A 27,994-nucleotide genomic window follows, 5' to 3' on the forward strand; every position below is an offset into this window, starting at 1 on the left:
TGAGTTACCAATGAATATTTATTTGGGGAGGGGGAAAGGAAGCATATGTATATACATATACATTCAGTCACGCACGTTTCCTCCCAGAAAAAGGCCCCGTGAACATATATTACATGAGGTCTTCGGATTATTATTTAAAAGCTGGGGTTGTCCCCCAAAGGGCTCGCTGTAGAGGGCAAGCGGCGATGGGTCCTCGCTGGCCTCGGACACAGTGAACCAAGAAGATGGGGACACGGTCGGTGGCAGCTATGTGACAACATCCCTTAGGACACCTGAAGAACATCGGACTTGATCTCTTCTCTCCCCCAGCACATAGGGCCGGCGTCCAAACCTCAAACCAGCTTCCGAGATCTCCTAAAACTGTGCTGGGCTATTTAAGGCCAAATTTTTGGCCCCGGTCCTTCTTCCTTAGCCTCAAATCTCATCGACAGGCTGGGGAATGGTTATGTGATGTCCAGAGGCGCACAGCCCTGGGAAACACCAGGAGAAGGAGGAGGAGAAGCAGTGTCGTACTCGGTGATTGTATTAGCAAGAAGAAAACATGCACAGCAGCGATTTAGTGTTCCCATCTCGCCACCTCCGTGTCCCTACCCTGTTCTAAAATGAACAAGTCCTCGGTCCTGCTCCCTGCCATGACGGGGGAATGCTCATCCTCAGCGCACCCCGCTCCCACCCTCTCCCTCACTACTAGTGGGATATTATTCCATGAAAGGCAAATTATTTTGCCCTGTGGCAGCTGGATGATGAGGAGGGCGCAGGCTCGCCTGCATGGCTGTGCAAGGGAAGCGGCCGAGCTCGGCCTCGCCTCCAGCATGGTGAAGCGTCCAATGGCTCCCCAAACGCGCTGGACATCCCCGACTCAGTGGAGAGCATGGTGGGGGACAGGGTGCGGGGTCCACGCCCGCAGGCACGTTCCTTGGTGGGGACCGAGCGATGGTAGAAGGGTTTGGGGTGCCAGTTGGCTGCGGGGCAGCCAGATACAGGTCCTGCTCTCCAAAAATGGGCCCCCATCAGTCATCCTTCCCCCCCCCAGCTAGGGTTAACACCAGGGGTCCCGCTCCGCTCGCCCGCGGCAGAGGCTGTCGCTGCGCTGCCAGGCGCTGTCGATGAGGCTCTGAGCGTCTTCGCATTTCTTCTTGATGGTAGCGTCCAGAATGGCCTTGTGCAGGAGGTCAACCTGAAACACATACACACTACGTGTGGGGCAGTCCGGAGGGGAACAAACGACAGCTGCCTCTCCCCCTTGTAACCTCAAAAACAGACGGGCAAATCGCCTGTGTCATAAATATGGGTGATGGAGGGGGACGGGGCTGACCCAGCTTCCTCCCCACTCCCCTCACCAACCCTGGATGCTCATGGCCCGCCTTGCCAGGGGACTCAAGCTCTCAATCTCGCATCCCACAGTTACATGGACACAGAGGAGCTCCATCGCTTTCCTGCCCTTTGTGGGAAAACTGGGAAAAATTCACCCACGCCTTCCTTGGAGGACCCCGTTCGCCTTTCCGGACCAGATGAAAGGTGTGACACAGCCTTGCACGCTCACCTGGTAGATGTTCCTCCATGCGGCGTTCAGCGCCGAGAGGAACCTCTCCAGTTCTGTAGTGCAACTAAAATAGAGGACCCAGGGGGGCAGGAACTGCTTGCTGTCCTGAGCAAACTCCTAAACACCAAGAGAGAGGCCAGGCATTACCATTGCGGTCCTCACTCAGCCCCGGGCCAGCTGGTCCCGAAGCACCACACTTACCAGGATACAGTACTCCTTGCCAGCCTCCGTGGAGATGGCAGTGATGTCCGTCAGCTCCACAGTGCCCAGTGAGCGGAAGAAGCTTGTCTGGCAGTCCTCGTGGCAGGTGAAAGCCTTCTCGTCAGTCAGCACGAGGCAGCAAGGGACGCAAGGCGTAGGGGCGACACCCTGGGGGATCACCTGCATGGAGAGGGGAAGGGGGGGTTAAAATCTGGCATGAAGGAGCCCCATCTCCATGGGGTGCCCCACGGGGAAGCCCTCTTGGCCCGGGAGAAAACTGCCTGCTCCATCCCTGCCAGACATCCCCACTCCCTTCGGCAGCTCTGTGCTGGCTGGGCTGTACCCCAAAGGGGCTCCAGGCGAAGGAGGGGGTCAATGCACCCGTGCTTGGGGGGCCTGTCCCTGGCTCACCCCTTTGGAGACAGCCTGGCAGAAGTACTGCATCCAGTCCGCCATGTCTTCCTCGTTCTCGGCGCTCAGCTCCAGGGACGGCCGGTCTGTCAGGATCACCTGGAAGGAGTGGGGCCGGTCGGTGGCGTTGGAGCGCCGGCATCCCCCACACTGCTCGCCGCTGGGAGAGAGGGGGGAGGATGGAGATCAGCAGGACAGACTGGCCAGCACTAGCCTGAAAACAGCCTCCGTCTGCCCTCCCTGCACCGCATGTCACCCCTTTTCCCCACAAGTGCTCGTTCCCATCCATGACATCCCTTAGAGTTGCTCCAAGGATGGCCTCTGTCTCTGCACATCATGGTAGAGTCGGAGCTGAGCATGGTGGGTTTGTGGAGGTTGCCCAGCGTGGCTCTTGGAGGGGTACGTCAGCCCTTCAGAGGCAAATTCCCCATCAGAGGGCAGGCTCAGCATGCAAAAACCAGAAGGAAATGAGCCCATCCATGTCCATCTACATGCATCAGAGCCAAAGCAAATAGGCATCTGTACCCAGCCAGGAGCAAGCAGGGAGTCCTGCAGCATGGACTAAATCATACTTTGCCCCGAAACACCTCCCTGAACATCCCAAGGAGCTCCTGATCCTCAGGTCCCCGCCAAACCTGGGCGCCACATCCTACCAGCCGCTTACCCCATGTTGATGGAGAGCAGAGGGGTGACATCCGTGCGGTCTGGGTACTGGTACAAGATGCCATTGCTGCCATTTGGGAAGACGAAAGAGGTGGTAACTGGAGTCAGCTCGGCTCCGGCAACTGCACAAACACCTTCTGCCTTCGGTCCGCACAAACAGCCACTCCTTCCCTGCCCTCCACCCATGCAGCCCCGTGGGGTTACGTTCCTGCTGCTGGGCAGCCACAACTGGTGGCTTTAGCCTCCCAGGTAACAAGATGGGTTCTCTCCATCTCCCAAGCAGCTCCTGGGCAGCAAACTGGTCCCAGCACCTTCTCCGACAAGCCCTGGCTGACCCCAGTCCCGACCCATAGCCCCAGTGCCCACCTGAGCACCACAAAGCAGGTCTTCCACTGCTCCTTGCCCAGGTAGGAGGTCCCTGCCTTGTAGTGCAGGATGCCATCCTTGGTGACCGTGTTTTCGGTGGAAGTGTAGCTATTGTTGGTGGGTCCCAGCGCCTCGTCCATGGGGTCTTCCCAGTGAACGAGGCCATAGAAACGCACAACTACGTCACAGGCCTGCGAGAATCAGGTGGAGCGGTCAAAGGGAGGGTGTCTCCTGTGAGCCTCCGCCACGTGTAGTGATGGCCGCGGTATCCAAACTCACCTCGCACTTGGACTCCTGTGCCACGAACTTTGCGAGTGCTAGTTTCTCCATGGTGGCATCTGTGAGGATACTGGGGTACGGCGGCTCCCGGCACCCTTTGATCATGGCTGACTTCAAGGAGACCAGGAAGAACCTGAGAGGGAGACAGAGATCTCTGATGAGGCTGGGGCAAACAGCCCCTCATCTCCCTCACATGCTCTGATGCTGAAGGGGCTTCCCTTCAATGTGAGCCTCTGGTCTGGAAGACCAGAGGGTCTCAAAATCAACCTACAGACCAAAGGTGACAGGAGTTACCAAGTCTGAGCTCCAGGAAGGAGATGGCGAGATGGCGAGACTGCAAGATGGACACCCATCCCAACACAGATCCCAGTATGACCATCCAGGCCCTAATGAGGTCACCTCCCTGAGCTGACAACATGCAGAGACCCGGGACGTGCCTTGAAACTCAAGACCTTATCCCTACTCATCCCAAATGACACAAAGGACGCATAGTCTACATTGCCCAGAGCCCTGAGGCTGTCAGCCCGAGGGACAGGGTGACTGCTGTGTATATCCAGGGAAGATACTTGGACTTATCCATGCTCAAGGCATTTCCAGCTGCCTGCAGTGTTTAGCCAGTGGCATCAAACCAAACCCCTGCTGGTGGCAGGACTTGGTTGTGAAGAGCTGTCGCTGGAGTCTCTTGCACTCCTCAAGTCACTCTGGGAGTCCAAGGTGCTGGCCAGAAGTCCTGCACCCAAGAGAAAAGCGCCACGATTTGCTGCCCGGTCCCTGCTTACTCAGTGAGAGCCACGTCCGCGGTGTCCAGCAGGAACTGCTTCCTCCGATTGGTGCACACCAGAGTCACCGTTTGCTGATCCAGCCCAACCTGTGCCACATAGGGTAGTTAAGGAAGCTGGTAGTTAAGAAAACCAGGTGGGGGACGAGGGGTGGCGAAGCAGGGCTGAAAACCTGGCTTCTGGCCCGGGAGGAGAAGGTCAGCGGTCGCTCTGCTGCCCATGTGAAGACACAAGCAAGCTGGGCACCTGCAGAAGTGGCATTTGAGGGGGGATCACTTCTAACTCTCCTAGTCTCAGAGATTAAATGGCCAAACTGCTCCCTGTGGACAGAGCGCCCCACAAAAACACCCCACCATGATGCTCCTGACACCCCTGCAGCTGGAGGGGTGAGGACCAACCCCCAAACTCACCTCCTGCTCCACCCAGGAGGGCTGACCTGACCCGACCCGGGCTGCACTCACCGAAATGTAGTCCAGCTCATTATAAGAAACTGCCTCCTCCACCATGTATGGCTTCTCCGCTGCCCCTGGGCACAGACACAAAGAGCCACATGAAGGGTGGCAAAGGACCCCAGCGCTGCCCAGATCCAGACTGCTGCACAGCAGCAGCGACAGACCTGCAAACCATGCCGTGTCCTAAGCAGCACGGAGCTGCGGGACACGTATCCCAGGGCTTCTTGGGGGACAAGTCAACCTGACATCCCTACTGTGACTGCCACATCTCCAGGGGACACAAGGGAACTGGGAGGAACTGGCAGTGAAGTTAGTGAGCTATGGTGCTCTGATTTATGGAAAAGCCACTGATCAAGCAAGCCTCCCTCCCTGCGGCTGAGTTTAGAGGCTGTCGGGATGGGATACCTTTCCGGATCAGGTACACATAGCAATCTGTCAGCAGGACATAGATCAACTGCAGGTTCCCCTCCATGTGCCCGGTGCTCATTCGGATCATCTGTGTGGAGAGAAAAGAGCTCTCAGCCCATGGCTGATGCGGGCACAGAGCTGGTCCTTTGTGGGAGATTGATGGTGACCACCTTACCCTGAACAACTGCTCCTCGTTCTCCCGAAAGACATGGATCATCAGCAGGAGGAGATGGTTGTTATCCACCCTGTGAAGAGAGACAGTAGAGGGTGGACATAGATGCGGGGCTGGGTGAGTCCAGGAAGGGCAATCCCCTTCCTTATTGAACTTGTCCATGATTTGGGCACCTGTTGGCAGCCCAAGACCTTCTCCTCCTGACCCCTCGTGCCTCATCTTCATCCTGGAAAAGGATGGTCTTTGCCCCACAAACTGAGGACAAAGGAAGAAGTGCCAGCCTGAGCTCAAGATGGTTTGGAAGGTGCTCTCCCTGCTGAGCAAACCGAGCCTCACCTGAACTCGGAGGGATGGGTCAGCTCCGAAGGGCTGCCCTGCCCTTCTTCCACACCAGAGTCCTCAGCGCTGCTTGGGGAAGGGCTGGGCTGCTCCTTCTTCGGCTCAGGGAGAGCCTGGGGGTTGGCAGTTTCTGTCTGGTCAGTTTGGGGTTCATTACTCGCCCCTCCAGACTCCTCTACTGCCCCAACTGCTTCTCCCTCTCTGCTTTCTTCTTCTTCAGGAGCCTCAGGGCTACCAGAAACATGTGGCGGTTGGCCAGGCCCTGGAGTGTCATGGTGGCCACCACCTGGTGCAGCAGTGTTTGGACTCTCGATGGTAAATCGGTAGAAGTCCATGGGGGCTGAAATCCCCTCACTAAAGTCGCCAGAGGACGATCCATCTGGGGTCTCCCCTGGCGTGCCAGTCCGAAAGGACTGCCCAGGAGGCTCGAGGGGGGCGTTCCAGCCGCCGGGATCCAGCTGCCCATTGAGTCTGTCCATCACCTTGCTCAGCGGCTGCCCCACACTCTCCATGGACGTGTCCTTCATCTCGGGGATGCGTAAAGCCAGCTGGCTGAGGGCAGAGCGCTCACGACCCTCCTCCTGCCCGCCTGGGCTTGGTTCACCAGCTGGGGCAGCGAGACCTTCGTCTCTCTGCGGGTCTTCTCTGTCACTCAGCCCATTCACGCCGCTGTCTCCGCTGGCCTGCTGGGTTTCAGGCACTATGGGCACAGGGGTGTTCACCGGCTCCTCGGGCTTCGCTTTCTTCTTCTTGCCTGTTTTCTTCTTCTTGGCTAACCTGCATGGTGAGAGACCAATAGAGATGTCACTCATCTGTTCCTGCTTAGACTTGCAGAGGGGTCTGCAACCCCGTAGAGAGGGGTCCCACCCTTTCCCAACAACCTTCCTTTGCAATTTTCCTATTGCGGAGAAATCCTTATATCAAAAACATCACTCAATGTGCGGCCACATAGAGTCCCCGTCTCCATGCCAGCTGTCACAAGAAAAGCAGGGTATGGACACTGTTTCCTACCTATCCAAAAAAGAAAAGAGGCGTCGGCTGCTGGATGCAGCATCTTGGGCTTCCTTTGGCTGCAAAGGGGATCACAAATGGATGCAGAGCTAAAGTGATGTGGGAGAAATCCCTGTCTGAGAGCAAGATGCTGGGAAGGGAGAAGGTTCCAAGAGGATGTGGGAATGCCATGTCCCCATCTGCCAGAAGAGGGAGATGCAGGCCGGAGCCCGCTCCAGCCGAACGGCACACCAGGATGCCGGCTGCAGAAGTGTTCAGGCCTCCCATGGCACCCAAACTGCTGCCAAGTCACACTTGTTTGGGAAGGGAGCGCAGTGCTCCTCTTCCCTCATGTCTGCTGGAGAGCTGGGTGTGACGTAACCCAGCTCCCCTGCTCCTCCCAGGAAAAACAGGGCGCGAGAGTAAAGCACAGGCCTGCTGGGCTGGTTTTGGGGTGTCCCCCCTCTCCAGGTATGAGCAGACGGAGCCTTGAGCTCTTTGTCTGGGTTAAGGGCTCTGAGGGACCCCTGGGGATCTCCTCTGCAAGGAGTCAAACACAGGCCAGCAGGTCTGCGGAGGCATCTCCCTCAACAGGTTTAGCCACAGCTCATTGACAAACAAAAGGACGGGAGAGAAGATCTGAGACCCAGAGTTGCTGCAAACCTGCCACCAGCTGGAGAAAGCTTCGAATAAAAGCTCACGGTTTCCTCTGAGCTCCCTGATACAGACTGTCAGGCAAAGTTGTTTATGTTGAGGCAGTCTATAGCACTACAGACCCAAGGGACCAGCTCTGTTGACACCTACAGAGCATCAGTTGGTGTCTGGGGGTATAAAACCACTCTCTCATGATTGTATAAAGGCTACACCACAGTTGCTGTCTCCATTGGGCTAGAAGGGGTGGCACATCATCAACCTCTGTTGACAGATGACACTCAGGGGCATGTTTCTAGGCCAGGCAGCTCTGTCCCTACCTGATGACCTCCAGCTCTGTGCAGCTCTCAGACTGATCTGTTCCTTCAGGGGTGGCTTCTGCCTTCTCCTGGGAAGCTGAGTGTACCGGTGTGGTCTCGGTGGAGGACGGCACGTCGGCCTTCTCTTCATTGAAAGGGTTGTAGCGCTGTGTTGGGCTTTTAACGGAGGCCTTGCTGCCGTTGGCCTCCGAGGCAGTGGAGCGTGGGCAGCTGAGTGTGTCTGTGAGGTCTCCGTCTGCAAAGACAAGAAGGGAAGAGCAGGATTAACGTCAGCTTGGGCACCTGGATCAAGTCAAATCAAGCAAAGCTGTGCGCTGGGGGCTCAGGGCACTACATGGTCACTGTACTGCTCGCAAGTGACACCACCCAGGCACCAGCAAAGCGCTGTCGGACCAGCTTAGCTTCAGAGATTGCTGCGGGCAGCAGGCTCTTTGCGAGGAGGGACAGAGAGGCCAGCACATAACCCAGCATCGTTCTGCAGTTTGCACCCACTGCAATTTAGATGATGCCTGGAAATAACAGCTTGGTCACCCAGGAGCCAGCAGCTGGATTAAGAAGTAGAGGTAGCGTCCTTGGGAAGGAAAGGAACTTGAGGGGTCTTGGGGCCACGGTGCTCCTTAGCAAGATGACAGCGAGCTAATGAGGTTGCAGCCCCATACTGCTGCTTCTCCCCTGCGACTGGGTCTTAGGAAGATGCTCGCTCAGCTAGACGGGCAGAAACAGAGCCAGTCTGTAAAGCAGCGATCCTTATGGAGCCAGCTGTTTTTCTCTGCTTGCACGAGACACACATGGTGGGCTGGAAGTCTGGTGGAGGGCGAACACAGCATTCATTGGGGGTCCAAGGACAGCAGGCTGCCCAGACAGGTTGTGGCACAACCGGCTTGACCCGTGTTAGTCTTCAGAGGGAAAACGAGCAATGGAGAAGGGCTACAGGACTCATGCTCAGAGTTATCCGTCCACAAAGTCATGGTTAAAGGAAGGTTATCCATGCCCTTCTCTCCTCCAGCACCCTTCATTTTCAAAGCCAGCTAGAAACCTCTTGCGAGGCAGGGAGACCCCTTCTGAAGGAAACCACAACCCTGGCAGTCTGATTCAGGGGCGTAGGTTTTAAATAGGAAAATGAAACCTCTTATAAAAAAAATCTAATAAAGGCAGTTTTGTGATGGCCGATTTCAAAATGCTGCTTTGTTCCTGCTGAAGCGCCTGCCCTGCAGCGTGGAGGGTGTGAACTCTATCAAGGGAAGTAAATTGGGTAGATTTTTAATGTCTACAATAAAGGGAAAATAAAATGTTTAAAAGCTATTTCAGCCCCAGGCTTCTAGCCTGCATCACCAAAATGAGCGTCACTTCTTTTGCCTAAACCCTGCTGGTTCTGTTGAGACAAAACAATCTCTGTCCAAAATACAGAATTTTACCCCCAAATGCATTTGCTGAAAACAAGGAACTCTCCCAAATTTCTTAACCTCTTGCTCTGTGTACAAATGACAAGAAATGCATCAATAAGCTAAGCTGGAGGGGGGGTTAGGATGAAAACTTTGCTACAGCTGAGGTTTGCTCAGCACACAGTAACCCAGCCCAGAGCACTGGTGGATCACACCAGCACTGCTTTGCAACCAGGACCCGCACACAGGAGCCGTGCAAGCCTCCAAAAACCAGAGGGATCTGCCCCAGCCTCCCGTGGCTTCTCCCAGCCTGTACCCAACACCCAAGGTTATGTTGCTCGCTGGGTGTTGGGTTTGAAAACATGGTTTGTACCCTCTAGGTGTACTCTCAAGCTTTGGGGACATGTTAAATCATCTCTGTGAGCATCTCTGCATGTGGGGTAGGAAAGACGATGAGAGGGAGAGTGTTAGAGCCCAAGAGCAATCCACATGGAATTCAGGCAGAATTTCCCCAAATATTCAGGTGCTACTGGCCAAGGCAATTCAGACCCAAGGCTCCATCCAGCTTTTAGCTGCAAAGAACAGAACGTGGGTGTATTTCCTCCAGGGGTAAAGCAGAGAGGTCTCCTACTCCTGTGATGTGCAAAGGATGTGCACAGGGACTGCATGTGGAGGAAGGAGAACAAGTTCCTCTAAAACGGGCACATGCTTTTGACCATAAAGCCCAGACATAGCGGACAAGTTGGTTTTAAAAGTGGTAAAATAAAAAAAAAAAAAAAAAAAAAAGAAAAAAGAAACATAGTGACCCAAACTGAGCACAGCCATGTGCTGGATGTTGTGGCTTCAAAAGAGATGTTTTGACAGAGGAGAGCAGGATCCAAGGAAAACAAAACCTCCCAAATTAATCCCTGCAAAAGGCCAAAATTAAAGAAAACAGAATTAATTCAGCTGTCTTCCAGGGCTTTCAGGATATCAATGAAGGTGGATCAGTTTTTCAATCAGCACCCTGTGTGCTTCACCCCAAAGAGGAAATCTACAGTGTAAGGTCAGCTAGCATGGTCAGGCTCATTTTGGACAGCTGCTGATCCCTGCCTGCCAGCTTCACGGCGGGGGCAATTTTGCAGCTTTTCTTTTGTAACCTGGTATAAAAGCTCCTTTATCAATGCAGGCCGTAACGTATCGAGCAGCCATAGAACAGCACTCGGAACTCCAGCCTCACATCTGCTATGCCAAGCACTGGGGCAGACACATTTAGGAGACATGAAGGCATCGTCAGAGGCAGGAAAACATCCCTCCCCTCCAGGATATACAGCCAGGTGAATGTGCCTGCATACACCAGGAGTTGGGGAAAGCTTTGCATGTGGTCCCACAGATAAGACACACAACCTCCCACCTTGGGGGATATCTTTTCTCCTTCTTTCTGTCTCTACCGAATTCCATCAAGATGTGGTGGTTGCTTGTTAAAGAAATGAACTGGGAAGCATGCAGCAAGCTTCAGGTGGCAGCAATGCAGAGAGAAAAACAAAATGTTGTAACAGATGAGTATGTCCCACCTTCCCAGTCTCTGCTGGGCATGGTCTGCATTGCTGGAAAGACATCTCCAAAATCATAATCTACAAAAACGAGGGATAAAACTCAGGATTAGAAATACAAGTAGTGGGGAGGGAGGGGGGACAGGGGAGAGTGTGAAGGGGATTTGGGGAGGGATATGGGAAAGGAGAGAAACAAAACAATCTTCCACTGGTATCTGAAACGCATGAGAAAATAGTTAGGGAACATGGATGCAAATGGAAACCAGCTGCACTAACGGTTGTTCCTGCTGGATGTTTGTGTTTTGGGAGCTACAATGGGACCAGCGAAGGATGAAGGCCCCATTATGCAAGCTGATGGAAAGCTAAAACAGAAAAACAGTTGGTGGCATGTACCTAATCAGGGATCCCCTTTGTGAACGAATTTAGTCACTCTGTGCCTCAGCTTCCCCACTTCACACTTACCTCCCATAGATACTGTGATGTTTGGCTCATTAATGTTTGCAAAGCCAGGGGTCTGATTAAAGGAAAAAACTTGTCCTCTGATCCTAAAATCCCCAGCTCCACCTACACTCCCAGGGTAGCGAGATGCTCCTGTTGAAATGACGAGCAGTGAAATAGTTATTGAAGTTAAATTCCTCCACGCCAGAGGAACAGCGACAATGCCTGCCCTCCTGGGCTCCACCTTCACCATCCTGGTCCCGCAACAGGGGACGGCATTTCTACATCAGCACCAAACCCCTCTATGCATGGGGAAACTGAGACACAGATCACAACTGCTGTCCGGACACATGGAATAGCTTGCAACGATACCAAAACCAAAACCTAGCTCCAAAATCTCCTGGATCTCTACTCCAAACCCCTCTTCTCTTGAGCATTAAGCTTCCATCCACCAGTTGGGCTGGAGAGCGTAGCCAAACCCAAGTGACCCCTCTTGCCCAGTCCATAGGGACAGGTAGGAGATGTGCTGCCAGCAAGACGTGTTCTGCTGAGGGAGGAACAGGAATACAATCCCAGGGGGTGCAGCAAGTACTGAAACGGCTGCTTAAGCCAAACTTTTGGGGACAGAGAAGCTTCTTCCTGTGACTTTTATTGCTAGGCTTCTCGTGCTGTCTCCAACTTACCTGGGATGCTGGAGGTTTGGCATAGACCCCGAAAGCAAACCCTTTCACACTTACAGCATGAGTGCAGATGCTGCAGGTGAGACCAAAACGGTGCTGTGCTTTGCTGAAATGATGCTAATGCCTCATCCCAGGCTGTTCCTCCTCAGTATCTTTAATGTCTGCAGTTTCTATCTTGCATATAAAAGGCAACTGGTCGACCCTTGTCTCAGAGAGAACGCATCTGTATGCGGACTCAGTCCTGAATTCACTGCATCCAATTAACGGCATGCATCACCCCATCTATTCCAGAATCTCCTGATCTTGTTTTGTTCAAACTGACATCAGAAAAGGAACAGGGCCAACATATTTTGGATTAGGAACAGCAGCAGCAGAGCTTCTCCTTCATGTGAACATGCTTTCTGCTGGATAAGAGCTCCCCGCTCCAGCCTAAAGTGGGTTAAGGGGGCAGGCACAAGGTACGTGTCTTCTCAGTTCATCAGGAACAACATCCAGCCCTCTCTGATAGGGGTAAGGGGGCGAGTATGACAACTTATCAGGCTGCTCAAGTTCAGATGCACAAAGAGGAAAAAACAGCACATCTGAGACCACTGCCTGCCTCTCCCTCAGACTGCAGACATGGAGAAAAGACTCTGGAAACTGTTCCCCACCACCTCCAGCATACGTGGGTCTCTGAACTGCAAAATAAGCAGTTAAAAAAGGTCCTCTGCAGCGCTGCGTACCTGCTCTGAGCTGGAAGCCACATTCAGATATGGGCACGGCTTTCACTCCATGGGGAGATTTCTCCAGTTCTTGCTAAAACACACCCCCCAGGATGGAAATGTGTCCTCAGGTAACCAGCAGGGAATGTCCTTCTCTCCCAGTCCAAGGCAAGGGGGCTGTCTACAGCTTAAATCCCAGCAGCTCCCAAGGTAAGACAGCAGAGACTCACAGCCTAACTGCTGGGTCTCTTACTTCGGTCTTTTCCAGCCCATCATTTGCTACCTCATTTGGCGCCTCGTCCGGTCCAGCAGCTCAGCCAAAGGGGATGTGGGAACACACAGCCCTGACCGCACCCATCTCCAAAAAACCACTGACCTTCACTGGATGGAGCGATGGCACTGTCATCCCATTCCAGGTTGGTGGAAGTGACCGAGTTGAAGGAGTTGAGCGACAGGCTGTCTGAGCCATGCACGGAGCTGGGCAGGCGGTCCTCAAAGTCTAGCAGGTACTGAGGTTTGTAGTAGTCTGGCATGTATGGGGCCAGATCCAGGTAAGGAGCATCCTGCAGAGAAGAGAGCATGGGGTGAGTCAGGCTCCGAGTCACTGCACACAGTTATTAGCACAGTCTAAACGATGGGACTGTCCTTGAATGTCCTCTTTCTGCCGTCTTTCAGAGGAAACCCAGCGGCTCCACTGCGACACCAAGGGTTAGTGAGTGGCTTTGTGTTTACCTGGAGGGATGCCAGCATTTTGTACCACACTTGCAGAGCTCAGCTCCTTTATCCCCATCAGTCTGCCCTGCAGCTGGCTTCCCCACACCTGCCTCCTTCCTCTTCTGAACAGTGCAGAGGAATACCTGAGCAATAGGAATAAATCCCATTGCTGGTTCTCCAAAGATCCTAGCCTAAAGCCTTTCCTAAAAGTGGTAGCTTCACATTTTCAGCTAAACAAGAGGAAGACCAACAAGAAGGTACACTCTGGACCAAGCAGTGGGACCTCTGACACCCAGGACTCCCCCTGCTCCACATACCCACACTCCCAGAGCCGAGAGAAACAGATAAAACACTCACCAGATCCAAGTCAAAGCGGATGAACTCCAGCCCAGACACCAGTGTTAAGAACAAGGTCAGATGATCGTGACTGCAAACTAGGGCGTTCCTGCAGCATGGATAAAACAGAAGAGCTTTAGAGATGTGGGAAAGAAAAGAAACAGCTACAAGCGCCCTCTGTTTTCTTGGTGGCATGTCTCTGAGCTGCCGTATAAATGGCCCCAGAGCTGTGAGCCTGCTGTTTACCTCCTAAGAGCCATGGCAGACCTTAAGGGCAGATATGTGTGGCTCAGAGCAGCCAGGCATCCACTACATGCTATCCACAAACTGACCTACAGCCACGTTTCCAGGCGTCCACCAGAGCTGGGTCCCTGGACAAGAGCTGAGCAGCTTCTTGAAAAACATGGAAGAATATAAAGGCTACCTCTGGGACTGGGAGTAAAAGCAGTAACTAGGGGAGATGCTTGCAGGCCCTCTTATATATGACTGCGTCCACATCTGGGACCTTTAAATGAACCATGTAAAACCTCTGCAAAACCCACAAGGAAAAATCAGACCCTGATCAACTGTTCCCCACTGGCAAATTAGGGCTGGCTTCTGACAAGAAGGGATGCCAACCAGTGCCCAAATGAGAAGGAGCTGGGGTACTCACTTGACATAGTACTTGTGCAGCAGGCTTAGATTCTCCTGGAACAGCCTCAAATAGCTCTCCAAGGAATTTTCGTTGAGGGCTAGGTACAGCCATGCCCGGCCTGAAAATAAAGCAGCAGAGAGATTTATCTGTGGGGAAATATCTGAGAAGCAAAGCAAGGCTAGAAGTAAACACAAATCAGTTAAAACACATCAGATTGTTCATTCACATTTGTATCATTTCAAGGGAGCAACTGACCGCTGGGGAAATCTGGAAGGAAAAATGCCAGCGGGAGATGAAGAGGCAGATTCATGATTTGGAATAGGAATGGGAATAAGAGACTGCATGATAGCAGGTTGAGAAGCAGGCACATAACTGTGTCTCTCTAGTGAGATGGGAGCCCTGCTAGCATTTCCAGCAAGGATCAGAAGACAGGAAAGATGGAGGGACAATCGCTGTAAATCAGCATAGGTGCAATTTGAGATATTACACAAATTCTGGTGCAGAGAGAGGTGATGGTGCAGTCTGTGCTCAGCTCCACTCTCACCGGTACAGGGCTTGGGAGATGAAGGGTGTTGGGATAATCAGGCAGAGAGGAGGTCTCTGGGCACCATCCTGCGTCAAAAATGGCCTCGATGGTCCCAAACATCTTCTACAGACAACTTGCAGCAGGGGAGAAGCAGCATTGGGCAAATGACAGCTACAGTGAGACATTCTGGGGTGAGAGGTGATGCCTCCCATCTGCCAGAAACCTCTCCCAAGAGCACAGCCCAGCAGATCGCTTTGGTTTCACAGCAGCAGAAGCTGGCCTATGTCTCTGACCCCAACACCTCATCCTGAGGCACGATGCAATTATTTCTAGAGCCATCATGCCAGGGCTCCCACCTCCTTGGCCAAGACAAGCTGGATTCAGCGGGGAGCTGCCCGCTGGTTCCCTCAATCTGCCTGCAGCCCCAGCCCTTGAACATACAGCCAGCACAACCTTCCTGGGCCTCCTGCCAGATGTTCCCAAACCGAGGTTTGCCCTTAGAGCCGGGGCAGCATCTGCAAATACTCACTGCGTCCCAAGTTGGTGGCCACGTGTTGAAGCACTTCTATCTGTTTGATGGCTTCCCGGCGGGTGAAGTGAACGACCAGCACCCAGTAGCCTGAGGAAAGATCTTGCAGGCTGGAAGAAGAAAGAAAGCCAGAGGAAGGTTAAGCAAAGGCTTTGTTATCTCCATCCCAGTTACTGCCTAGATGGCTTCCCCATGCTGAGCCTACACGCTAGCCAAAGCACAGTGAAAAGCATCCCAGCGGCAGGCTCCACGCTTACCCATAGAGCAGAGCATGGTCCAGGTGTTCACAGAGCCGCTGCAGGACCTTGTCATGGTTTCTGATGGCTGGCGTCTCATCTTCACAGGCAGCAAAGTAGCTCTGCAGCTGCAAAAAGAAGAGATGGGATGGCTGAAACTCCATCCTACAGCCCACTGAGGCAGCAGATGGAGATGCCAACACTCACAGCCAGCATTAAATAGCTTTTTTTAATCTCTCAGCTTGCTAGACCTTGATGCAGGTTACTTACAGGGTGTAGCAATTGATTTCAAGTTACTGCCCTAAAGGCAGTAACTCATAGGGAGAACCTCACCACAAAGATTTGTGCACTTTTCAGAGACATACCAGCAGCATGGCTGCGGCTGCACAACCAACTTCCCTGTTTGCTGAGCAGGTGGGCTGAGCTGCACAGCCTCCTCCTTTACAGCCAACATTACAGTGGGGTTTTGGTGGTTCCTCTGCAGCAGTGCAGCCATCGCAAAGCCATTCAGAACAGAAATAAAACAGAGCTCTGGGCTCTGTTTCTGGCTCTGCCATGGACAAGTCCCCTCCTCGGTCTCAGGGTTTTGCCATGGGAAACCCTGGTTGGCGAGAGACATTGCTTCCAGGTATAAAAGATGCTCTGAGTCCAGGAGCTTCATTCTTGCAGCAAGTGTGCTCTGTGCTAAATCTGTGTGAAATCTCAGCACAGTTTCAGCATCCTGGGAAGGGACAGACGTTTTCTTGTTACAGGCAGCTTGAGTAACCACCACGATGCTGGGTATAGATGCCAGGCAGCCAAGAACTGCCCCAGACTTTCAAACACAGGCTGGTAAGGATTGCCTGGCCACACAGCAGCGGGGACTTGGAGGGTGCAGAGCGCAGCCAGCAGCACAGATAGGGATGGAGGCACGTGCATATGAGAGAAAGGCAGTTCAATTAATCTCCAAGTTGTTTGCCTCCTGGGCATGGGGGAGGCTACATCACTACAATGTGTCACTTCACGTAGCTGCCCCTTTCTCAAAGACCTGGACAGCTTGACTCATCCTCAGTTAACCCATTCACAGCCACAAAGTTAGCTCTGAAGACAGTGCTGGCCCTGTGCTCTGCTGACAGCAGCCCTCAGAGGCTCAACACAGCATAAATTGCTTTTCTGCTTCTGCAAAACCTGCTAGAAATCCTAGAAATCCCTTACTACCCAAATCCTATATCCCTTCCCAGCTGACCCACCAGCCTCCTCCTGCCCCTGGAGCTTACAGATCTATTTAGGTCCCCGTCTCACACATACTTGGCATTCAGGCAGGCAGATTACTCACCCAGGATGTAATCTCAGCTGTATATGCCACATTTATTTGCTCTGGCTGGTGACAAGCAAGCACAATTCAGCTGAGCTACAACAATGCATCACCTGTATGTACATTATTTTGGTGCCACAGTAAGTCTTTGCCAAACCTCACCAGTTAGACGTTGAGTCTGACCTCTTCCCCAAAACTGGTTTTTCCTCCTGAATTATTACTAGAGCCAGAGAAGCTCCTTTAGAAAATCATCCAGTCTCAATGTGAAAGTTATCAAGGGGGACAGAGAACACCTCACAGCCCCTGGGGAACTGTTCCCAACAACCCTCTTAAAAATATGAATATATCTAGCTACAACACCCTCCTGGCTTGAAGACCTTGACTCTCTCTGTAGCTCTTAGGTAAGAAGGGAGAGCCAGGCATGTTCCTGCATGGAGCAGGTCCCAGCCCTTACGTGGGAATGAACTGCTGAGCCCAAAGAATCACAGCCAAATTCCCTCATCCGATCGCACAGTGCAGCTCAGCCGGTCCCTGTCCCGTCTAGTTGAGAAGGTAAATCCCCTGGGGAAGGAAATACGCAATAAGGTTTTGTTTGCAGAGCCACCCGTGGATGCTCCAGAGATGCACAGACTTTTCATGACACCCAGGTGAGACCCGAAGTGTTTCAGCTCAGCAGCTCTTACCCATTTTTGGGAGGAAGCTGTCTCAGAAGATCTACCCTATTAATAGGCAGCCCACACCCAAGCAAGGAGAAGAATGCCTTAAAATCCAATATTCAAGAACTATTTCAGGAGCTACCTACAGCCAGTGTTTTAAGCTTACTCCTGCAGTGAGGACACTAGAGGAAGAAACAAAGTCATAATTTAGAGCCGTAACCCTCTAGCAATAGACAGAGGAGACACGGAGGTTGCTCTCCAAGAGCTGTCTGGAGCTCACTAAAATATCCAGTTTTTGGGGAAACTGAGGCAGGAATCAAAGCCCCTGCCATATGGAACACGAGCCAGGACTTGAAGGCAGAAATTCCCGGCTTGTCCCAAGCAGCCTGTTGCCTCTGCAGAGAGCTGGGGTACCCTCGGAGGAGGGTTCCTGTCCTGGGTGTCCTGGCTCTGTGCTGGCTTGAGAAAATGCAGCTGTGGGGGACAGCTAGGGGAAAACAAAAATAACCAGGCCCTGCATTAGCTTACCACTAAAACCAAGGAGCCACTCAGCCAGCTCTGCACACACTGCTCAGGGAGGTCATCTCGGAGGGAACTTGGAGCCTGTCTGTGCCACTGACTAGAAGAATTCCCCATGACAGAGAGACTCCAAGCCTGGGCAGCGAAAGAGATGAGCAAATAGAAGCATTTCCTCTTTTTTCTTTCCTTCCTTCTCCAAAAATAACTTGGATCTTTGTTACTGTCCTTTCTGCAGCCAGTTCACAGCTCCTAACACTCTCTGTTGCTACACGGACCGATCTGCTCCCATCATCAGAGAATACAAACTGTTAGCAAACAGTGGTTGTCTCATCTCGACATCTCCGAACATGGAGAAGCACCAGGGAAGTTCTGAAAAACAGATTTCTTTTCCTTAGAAAAACCAAATCTTGCCTCTACGAAGGCATCTAAGTTTTGAAGGACTCTTCCTGTGTTGTATTAAAGCTTGTTCTTACTTTTAGCTGCTCTGCAAGGAGCATGCAGCCTCCTGCTCTGTGCAAACCAACTTCCACTGCATTGCAGCCTCTTCCTGGGGAGGCTGCTGGAAAACCCAGGCCCATGGCAATGTCCAGAGCAAACCCACCCCAAAAGGCTCAAGTTTGCCCCTCTGCAACATCAGGAGCCAGAGGATGAGCTGGTGTGACTGTGCTTTGCTCAGAGTCATGGGGTCACGCCAGCCCTGTGCACGTGGGACCCTGCGAGCAGGAAACACGCACTCAGCAGTTTTGGATTTGGATTCGGGCACTCCGAGTCACGGCATTTTAGGAGCTGTCAGTCACAGGGAAGCATGCCAAGAACTCGCTCCTACCCGCATGGACAAAGATGTGCCACCATGTTCCCTGTATGGTGCTGCATCAAGGGATGGTGCCGTTTCCAGCATCCCTCCAAAATAAACACAGCCAATGGCTTATAGTTGCAAGCAAAGGACGTCCACAGCTTGCTGGAGCACAACAAGCCCCAAAAAGAGATTGGCCAGGCGAATCCCTGACGAACTACCACGTGTCCAGGGAGAAAACAAGACCGAACAAGCCTCAGGATCTCCTGGATGGAGTCATCCCTACAGCAAGGCTGGGGAAAGGCTGAGATTTGCAAAAGCTGATGGGAAGGCATTTCTGGTTTGGGAAAAAAGGTGAAGATGCACAAAGAGGAAAGGTATGGTGAAATAGCTTTTTCAGTTGGGGAACAAAATCCAGTTGCATTGTTTCCCAAAACAGGCCCACTTGCTCCAAGATCCACCTAGCTGGAAATCTGTAGGAATTACAACCATGAGCATCCTGGGGCAGAGGCACAGACTATGGACCGTCCCAGCATCTGACCCTGACCATGCCACACAGGCAGAAGTGATGTGGCACTGCCCTGAAAAAACAGCATTTATAGAGTGTTTACCTCTCTCCTGTAAATTGCTATAAAACACAAACAAATAATTTGAAACCAACCTCTCCCTAATCACAGTGTAGTAGACAGACCTGTTTGGGAGGTGGTGACCAAACTTTATGAAGCATCCACAAAGCAGCTCCCTGACATACCTGGGCAGTGAGCCAGGCTGGAGCCAGGGAAAATCAGGAAGGAGCCAAGCAATAAGGTTAAAAAGCATTAACTGAATGCAACACTGCTCATCTCTGGGTTTTCTGGAGACATGCTCTTCCCCTCATCTCCACTGTGCTCCAAAACCAGAAGGAAGGGTTGAGGCTGGCTTGGATGGAGGACTCATGTGGGGCACGGTGAATGCCTCAAGCCCTGACCCTGGGCTATTTATAGACATTCCTGCGGTCAAAATAAGCACCGTCAGCATGCAGAAGGCATCCCCGCCATTCACCGACACCACTCTGCAGCTCCAACTGGGTCTGAGCACCGGTGTTGCGACAGTGTGGGACAAAACCTGCTTTGGTGAACTGGTTACAAAAGCTCCTGCAGAGTCCAAACACTTGAGGCTGGTGAGTTAAACACACTTGAGAAGAAAGCAGAGCAGAAGGGCGTTTATCCAAAGGGAACAGAGAGCTGGTTGGCATGGTGGGGGGAAGGGGAAGACAGGGTTTGCACCCCTAACAATCACACCTCATCCCCACTGAGGAGAAGGTGGATTTAATTGCCATTTTATCAATCACAAGTTGATTTTTTTCTTTGCAGTGATACACCACACCCCACGTTGGTATGCATGAGAAAGGCTATTCCTTGCACAATTTTATAACCTACTAATTGCAGCGGTTCTCAGAGAGTGTGAAGCTCTCCCGGCCCATTTGCAGAGCTGCTGTGTTGCAAGGGATGCCAACAAACAATCACTGGGGGAGGCATGCTGTAAAGTCCATTCTCCAAATCTAATCACTTTTGTGGTGCTCCTTTGAAAGCTCTCCAGTATTTCTAAAACTTCACTGAAATACAGTCTCCTGACCTGTTCGCAGCTGGCCACAACCCAGTCGAGTCTCCATCTCCCCTCCGTAAATCTGGCCTGCAGATGTTTGACAAGCAGTTTTCTAACACCAAGTTCATTTCACTTGTTCTTCTTGGTATTTCCCTGGCAGGGCAAACATGGCGAAAGAAAAGCAAACAGCCCAGTCGGGCATCCTTTGCATTCCTCCAGCTGCCTAACCACGGTGCTTGCTGTATGGGAAAGGCAAGAGGCGCTTCAAAACCCGCTTTCCCACCCACAGCACACGGACTGGCAAGGGGTTTTCCCCAGCTGCAGGAATGCAAACAAAAGCAGTGCCACAAAGCAGAAGCAGAAAGCCAAAACGTAACAGAAACTTCAGCAGCCTTTTTTCTGCCTAAATTCCTGTCCTCTCACTGTCTTCCCCAGCAGCTGGAAAGGCACCTTCTCCAAGCTATCAGGTAGGTGGTTTTCTTGAGGCCAGTATTTCGTGAGTCATCCAGGCAGGCAGCTGGAGATGCAAACCCTTTGCTAGACCCAAAACCCTTCCCAAGCCTGCTCCCAGCACTTGCTTTTCCACCACGCTGCATGACTGGACAAGGATGGTGCACGTTATCTACCAGACTGCAAAGCCAGAATAACCTTCTGCAGCAAGAGCAAACCCACATGGTTTCCTGTGAATGCAGCCTGCAAAGCTCTCTAACAACGTGATTAAAAAAAATGCTGATTAAGAAGCCAGCTCTGGGTCTTGGCACTCAGTGTGGGGCTGCACCCGCAGCTGAGCACCCTCAGGAGCAAGCCTGGAGCTCCAGGGAGCACCAAAAAGACGTGGCAGGAGACTGACGTTGACCCATGCAGGCGATGACAGTGCAATCCCAAGGAAAGAGGTAAAGTGAAGGGACAGGACAGACACATAAGAAGATAAGAGAAGCAACCAGCACTCTCGTTCCTGCTCAGGGGAGTACAGACATTTGATGGCAAATGGATAAAGAGGAGGCTGAACTACTCTGCCTGGAAAACTCCTAGTCTTCCATACCACCCAAAAAAGCAGGCTGAATTTCAAGGCAAGGGTGTTATTCTCTCTTGTACACTTGTATAACACAAAGCCCTAAAACTTCAGCTCTAGTAGGACGTTTTGGAGGTTGCATACATGATCTGATGCAACATTTCTTACAAGCTTCCAAACCACCACTAGACTCAGCACCCAGCTTCCCATCCCAGACTCGGTATGCCTCGCCTGGGTCTTGCGGCTTTCACGATGAAATACATTGGCATGCTCAGAGCATCAGCATGTTGAAGGCACAAGTGACGTTGGAGCAGCCTGGAGAGAAACAGAGCATGCTTGTGATGCGCAGAGACAGGAGCCTGAAACAGGTGAAGCTGAAATCCATAGCAAAGATGCTCAGTGGCTGGAAACACAGAGCTTTGAAGCATTTCAGTCCAGCGCCAGCAACGTTGTCACCTCCTGGGACACGTACACTTATCAGCTCCCACACCCCCAAGGCTTTTCCATGGCTTTTCTTCATTATTTCTACGCAGCAAACTTAGCAGCAGGCTGGACCCATGCATGGCTCAGCCAAGGACAGGATTTTTTCCAGTGGTGACACTTGCTTGCAAGTCATAGGGAGCATCCTGTTCCTCTGTCATGGTGAGCAGAGTGCACGGAGCAGGGTACAAGCATGTGGCTGCTGTGGAACAAGATCCCTGTGCTAACTGAAGGCAGACAGAAAGGTCACATGCTCGGCACATCAGAAAAAACAGATTTCATGGAAGAAAAAAAAACAAGTCCAGTTGGTAAACACACCAAAAAACAAGTGAGCACGAGGTGCTTGTGCCCTGCAAGTCTTGGTAACAGTGCTGCTCTCCCAGATAGCTGCTGCTTACTCACATGCGGGGCATTTGCTGTTTTGAATCCCTCCCCGTAGACCAAGTCCTCTGGCCTGCAGTTATTTTGGTTACTCCTCTTGGACCAGGATATCAGAAGTGGGGAAAGTTGAAATCACTCAACAGCCACTGAAATTGTGCAATTGGAGGCAGAGAGGCTCAGAGGCATTGCTTCCGCTCCTCGTACAAAACCCACTGCCAAAATTGAGCCTCCAAAACCAACTGCTTTCCCAGCTAAATGCTTTGTGTTAGTGGTAGGACAAACGGGACTTTTTTCTCCCCAAAAGGCTATCATAGCCTTGTCCACCAGCAGATCCAGAGCTGATCTTGAGAAATGCCTCCCGTGGGTATAAAGAGACAAACATCAGTTTAGGTACCCACAGAATCCAATCCTCTTGCAACTGTGGACAACAAACCTCGTATCATCACCAGACCTGTACCAGGATGAGGCAATAAGAATTTCCAAAAAGAGATAAACCTTGAAATACTTGGGCAACCCAAGAAATACACAGCTGCGCTCCCAGCAGAACCACAGCAAACAGCTTTGTTCACTCGTCAAACAGTGGCAAAGCCTTAGAGTACCACCAAAATAGGCAGTGTCAGAGTTGCAAGCATTCATAGACTTCTTAAAAGCACCTGAGTGACCTTGTGTCTTCAAGGCCGACTTATGAGCTCTGTGAGATTGCTGCTAGCTTCAGCCACAGGCTTCAGGCAGCTGGCAAACCTGGTACTCCCAGTAAAGGGGCATGCCAGGACTGCGCAAGGGAGCAGTGTGAAGGTACCAATGTCGATCCCTGCTCCGTGCTCCCTGCAGCAACAACGGATGTGGACTGGAGCAAACATGAGTGAGAGGAAATGCCCTGGCAGAGATAAAAACCCCTGTGGTCTTAGCGCCAGCGAGGTGTCCCTCAACGGGAAGCAGAAGGCAAGGCTGCTATTTGGCTATTTTCACATCTCCAGAATTGCTATCTCTGTGTCACAGCAGCTGGGCTAAATAAATGTACCCAGCCAGAGATGAGCATGTTCCCTACGTGATTTGAGGAGAGATGCTCCACTCCAACGCTACCTGCTTCTCTCCAGGACATGAGGGCACAAAGCCATCCCCAAATCTACCCTCCCTCGCCGTGCAGGAGAAGCAGAGGTGTTGCAAGCCAGAGTTCAGGGAGCCTGGGAGACTGCAAAGGCATTTCAGTGGTACAAGGCTAAAAATCTGATCCTGAGACAGGCAGAAAAGACACAGTATTAATTCACTATGGGGGAAGCGGAAACCTTCCCAAAGTCATGCATAAACGGAACAGAGCCAGAGCTTTTGGCAAGAACTCCTGCAACATCGGCAAAAAACGTTGCTCCACCTGATTGACATGCACCAAGGATCAGCTGCTCTAGAGTTCATGGCAATGTGTGTCCTTCAAAGCCAGTAGGAAATCCTGAAAAACAGACAAGAGCCCCAAAATCTTGGATTCTGATCTCTTTTCTGATTTTAAGTTTAGCTCCTAGAATTGCCAATGAGCACTGTTTAAGAACTTTGCATTTTCGCCACCTAATCACAAGCGGGACAGCAATAAATCTCTCCTTAACCCACTGCAATGTCCAGGAGGGCATGGAAATCCAACAAGAGAATACAAAACATCTATGCTACCCAGGACCAGGTCACCTGTGATAGCTTCTAGCTAACAGGAGAAGGTTGGCCAAGGATCGATATGAAGCCATTGGCATTTCTAGCATGCCTGTCATGGCAAGAGATCAACCGGGAGGCACCAGGAGGCAGCTCTCATCCCACTGCTGCCACGTGCAGTAATATCTCCTAGAGGAAAACAAGCACTTGACTGAACAAGGGTCTGCTCCCCACTGGGAGGGGATGCACAGAAAGTGGTGAATGCACACTGAGCCATAGCATGCCCACCTCCAGCCTTCTGCCTCAATAAAGGCCAAATTCTTTAAAAAAAAATAAGGATTAGGCATCAATTTGCATAGTAATTTGTGCTGGAGCACAGCCCTCTTAGCAGAAAGCAGGGTGAGGGAGCACTGGATGGGAAAGGGGAGAAGAAAACGGTCATAAGACAGAAGTAATGAGCTCCACAGCATCACTGTGCAGAGAGCATCGCGCTCTGAATTAATTTACATCTCCCAGGGAGGACAGAGAGGACAAGCTGTAAATGGGAAATCAACACCATGCTCACAGTTCCCTTGGATCTGCGCTGGAATTGAAGTAGGGACCCAACTCACTACTGCTGAGCTCTCTCAACTTCTTCTGAAGCCACCAAGAGCAGCGGCCTCTTGACATTGCTCCAGCTGGAGGGGACAATTTACTGGGTGTCTAAATTAGATGTTCTGCCTCTCCCTGCAGTTGAGGTCTGATCTCACACCTCTGTAGCCAATAGCAAAGTTCCTGCTGATCTCCGAGATGTGGGTGAGGAACGTGAACTGGGCAGATCCAGCACTTGGATATCACACAGAGAAACCCACAGGTTTATAATTACCCTTTCCAAGCAGGTTTGCATCTCTGCCTTTTCTAGCTGTGCTCTGTCCCTCATATATTCCTAGGAAAATAAGATAAAACCAGTCCTGTTCACTGAAGCTTGAGGAATTTGCTTGGAATTGAAGCACTTTTTTTGCTGTCAATTTGTACAGAACTTACTCACTGCTTGTGCTCTGACCTCCCACTCCTGAAATTCAGAAGCACCCTGGAGAAACTGAAGTCACAGCCAGGTAAAGTCCCAGCCACAGGTCTCTGTGGCACAAACTCTGCCCAGGGCTGTGCTGCTGCTTGCTGCCTTCCCCATCTGAGGCAGAGGGAAGCTGACAAGCATCCAGATGGTTTTCCCTGGGCTACTCAGTGAAAATAAGGTATTTCTTCTGCTGCTGGTACTCAAAGCCTGACATCGTAACCAGGTACCTCAGCCTTCAGTGGTGGTTTGTCCCAGTTTACCCAGTCTTGAGATGGGATTTAGTCCTGGCTGTCTTCTAAAATAACATCTGACTTGCAGTCCACTGACTGCTGAGAGTCCACAAACTCCTCTTTTGGTCTGAAGCAGAGAAAAGAAAACTTATCATCATCTGGCCAAAAAGCAGTGTGGAGAGGTGAGCACGCCACCACAAACACGTTCAAACCCTCTACAACTCAAACATGTAGCGACGGTGGAAGTAAGGAGTAAGCAAACTACGCAGCAAAGAAGCTTTTGAAATCAGAGGCAAGACACTTGGAAAACTCCTCCACGTCCCACGACACAATCCCCGCAACGAGGAGTTAGTCAAGATGGACCCAGAGGTAGGGAGAGGAAGATGAACAAAAGCAGGATTTCCCAGCACGCAGCTAGGGCGTGGGAAGGGTGTACCTGCTCCCCGAACCTACCAGCTTACTCCTCCCCTAACGCAAAGAAAAAGAGAAAAATCAGGGACTTGAGCAGGGAAGCATTGGGAAAAATTAGCGGCTCCATAGTTGAAGAGGACCAACGTCCCCGAGGAAGGAGAACTGCATCCCGGGGGCAAAAAGCAGGGGTGTGCCAGCATTGGGACTTTCACCATGGGGTTGAGTTTGGTTTCACTGGGATGGTATAAAAAAGTCCGTCAGCCTGAAATCTCATGTAGGTTCCTATGTTTCCCTGACCTTTCTTGCTCTGAACAAGAAAGCAAAAGAGGCAGGATTGAAAAATCCCGAAATCCCTCTTTGCTGCTGGACCAAGACGGGCAGAGACTGACGCAGATCAAAGCAAAGGTGTAGTTGATGAGTCCTGTTCAAGTATGATAACAATTAAAATAACCACCATGTTGATCTTATAGCATTACCAACAGGGATCCCTAAGGATTTTCTGAATGCAAATAAATTATGTCCAATGAATCCTGTGTTGGAAATAGTATATCCTTATATATATGGGGAAACTGAGGCAGTAGCACTGCAGAGCATTGTAACAGAGCTTGGAGCAGGCTGAACATCCACTGATTTCCAGGTAGATAAAAGGTTATCCTTAATTTTTAGAGGACAGAAAGGTGAGAGACCAGAGGACAGGGTCACCCATGGAAGAAAAGAGAAAGGCTGGGAGAAGTTTGCACATCCATCCTATGTCCCAGAGGCAATGTCAGGCCATCCCTTCCTTAATAGTGCTGGGAATTCACGTGATGGTCTTTGTAAGGCAAGTTTTCATGGATGAATCTGTGTCAGGACACATTGCAGAACACAGGAAAATTCCAATTCCACAGCAGAAACCCAACAACTGGAGAAATGTCAGTGCATCCAGAAAGCCTCCTTTCCCCCAAAACTTGGAATGAAAACTGTAACAAGACTCCCTTTACCTCCTGAAACAGAGCTTGTGTTCTTTCTCAAACACAGCTGGAGCTCATGTGTGGAGCAGGCAGGACATGTGGCCCAACCCAAAAGTTCCAGCATGTCCTTACAACTCATGCCTGTGACCGCCCCAAACAGACTCCAGTGTCCTGGTCCCCTTCGTGCCAGCATGCAGATGCTCCCCACCAAAGGGATGGGCTTTAAGAAATGCTCTCACTGGCAGCAGATGCTGAGGGGCAAGGAGAAACAAGGGGCAAGCAGAAAGACAAGGTGAGAGATGAGGTACGATGGGACATGTCTTCAGAGCCCTCATTTTGAGGGCTCAGATCAGGGCATGGCCAACCCATGGCGTACACCTGCCTGGAGGGAGGACCTCTGGAAAGAAGGTTTCACACTGGACTTGTCCAGATCCCCCCACCATACAGTCCAAGGACAAGGGATCCCCCTGGGATCCCCCCAGTCCTGTCCACAGGAGAAAGAAACCCCTCGAAAAGGGGTAACCCCAGTATATCCTGACCAGCAGAGACAGAGGTTCCTGGGGGTGACCCTGGCAGTGTCCCTTTGGCAGGGTGGGCCAGGGAGTGACCCCAGACCCCCAGGGGTGCCTCTGGGGTGTCGAATGGCACCAGCAAAAAGGATGCCTCCAACCTCACATCCCCAGCACAGGGGGTCTAAACGCACACAGAGGAATCTCTAAAGGTGTCCCCTGCCTCTGGCAGGGTGGACGGCAGCGCGTCCTTGACCCCCCATACTCCTGTCCCAAAGAGTCCCCCAGTGTCCCTGGCATGTCCCCTGCCTCCTACCTTGGGTGGGGTGGGGGGTCCCCAGGGACTGTCCCCCAGCCCCACCCCTCAGGCAGGGCAGTCCCTAGGGACGATCCCTCAGCCCCACATCTCTGGTGGTGGTCGTGTGTGTCTGGGGGTCCCCAGGAGTGTCCCCCAGCCAAAGGCAGAAGCAGTCCCCAGAGACACCCCAGGGCAAGAGAGGTCCCCACGGCTGTCCCCAGCCCCCCAGCCCCAGCTGAGGGAGTCCTCAGGGCTGTCCTAGGGCTGTCCCCCAGGCCCACAGCCACAACACAGGGGGTCCCCAGGGCTGTCCCAGGCCTGTCCCCAGGCCCCCAGCCCTTGCAGAGGGGGATCCCCAGCCCCACATCCCTGTCAGAAATGGGTAGGGGTGGTGTCTCCAGGCCCCCCCCCCGCCACCCACCTTCTTGACGGAGAGGGAGATGTTCTCCAGGATGCGGTCCTTCACCTCCGCCGGCTCCATGGCGCCGCCGCCCGCCGTTGCCGTCGCCGCCGCCCGCCGCCGCGCCCGCCCGGCGGAGGCCGAATGCCGGCCCGTCCGCCGGGCCCGCTCGCCGCCCCGCCGCCCCCCGCCGGCCGGCTCCGTCCTGCCGGCTGCCCCGGCCCGGCCCCGGCCCGGCCCGCCGGCTGCGGGGTGGCGGCCTCCGTCGCCGCTCAGCGCGCCATGACCGCGCCGGGGCCCCCCGCGGCGGGCGCGGAGGCGAACGGGGCCCCGCGGGGAGGAGGGAGCGGAGCGGAGCGGAGCGGCGCCGCACTCGTGACGGGCGCCGCGCTCCGCCAGGAACTGAGGTCAGGCGGGAGGGAGGGAAGGAGGGAAGGGAACGGCGCTGCCCGCCCCCGGCACCCGGCAGCGGGGACCGCCCCGCTGGGGAGCTGCCGCCTCCCGCCCCA

At 52.6% G+C, this 27,994-nt stretch overlaps 1 protein-coding gene across 2 annotated transcripts; it reads right to left on the reverse strand.

The window, feature by feature from the left end:
- Positions 1–27,653, reverse strand: PLEKHM2 (pleckstrin homology and RUN domain containing M2). Of its 2 annotated transcripts, XM_049807137.1 has the most exons (20): positions 27,507–27,653; positions 15,304–15,410; positions 15,047–15,156; positions 14,010–14,109; positions 13,379–13,466; positions 12,684–12,870; positions 10,510–10,569; positions 7,575–7,809; positions 5,611–6,390; positions 5,278–5,347; positions 5,100–5,190; positions 4,704–4,768; positions 4,243–4,331; positions 3,464–3,596; positions 3,185–3,375; positions 2,820–2,885; positions 2,156–2,315; positions 1,745–1,924; positions 1,544–1,660; positions 1–1,177 (listed from the first exon to the last, which is right to left on the reverse strand). In XM_049807137.1, the coding sequence occupies exons 1-20, from the start codon at positions 27,564–27,566 to the stop codon at positions 1,040–1,042; spliced, it is 3,027 nt and encodes a 1,008-aa protein (XP_049663094.1). In that variant the 5' UTR covers positions 27,567–27,653; the 3' UTR covers positions 1–1,039. The 2 variants fall into 2 exon arrangements, with proteins under 2 accessions (XP_049663094.1, XP_049663190.1); XM_049807233.1 differs by lacking the exon at positions 10,510–10,569.
- Between the last annotated feature and the right edge of the window lie 341 nt (positions 27,654–27,994).

Source organism: Accipiter gentilis, chromosome 1 (assembly GCF_929443795.1).
Source record: "Accipiter gentilis chromosome 1, bAccGen1.1, whole genome shotgun sequence".
Lineage (NCBI taxonomy): Eukaryota > Metazoa > Chordata > Aves > Accipitriformes > Accipitridae > Astur > Astur gentilis.

Bases quoted from the DNA above. Each gene is read 5' to 3' on its own strand.
- PLEKHM2 (XM_049807137.1), bottom strand. From the start codon at position 27,566: ATGGAGCCGGCGGAGGTGAAGGACCGCATCCTGGAGAACATCTCCCTC. The intron at 15,157-15,303 runs GTAAGCGTGGAG...TTCTTCTTCCAG, and splicing joins GACCATGCTCTGCTCTATGG to CCTGCAAGATCTTTCCTCAG. The intron at 7,810-10,509 runs GTGGGACATACT...TTGTCTTTGCAG, and splicing joins GCCCAGCAGAGACTGGGAAG to ACGGAGACCTCACAGACACA.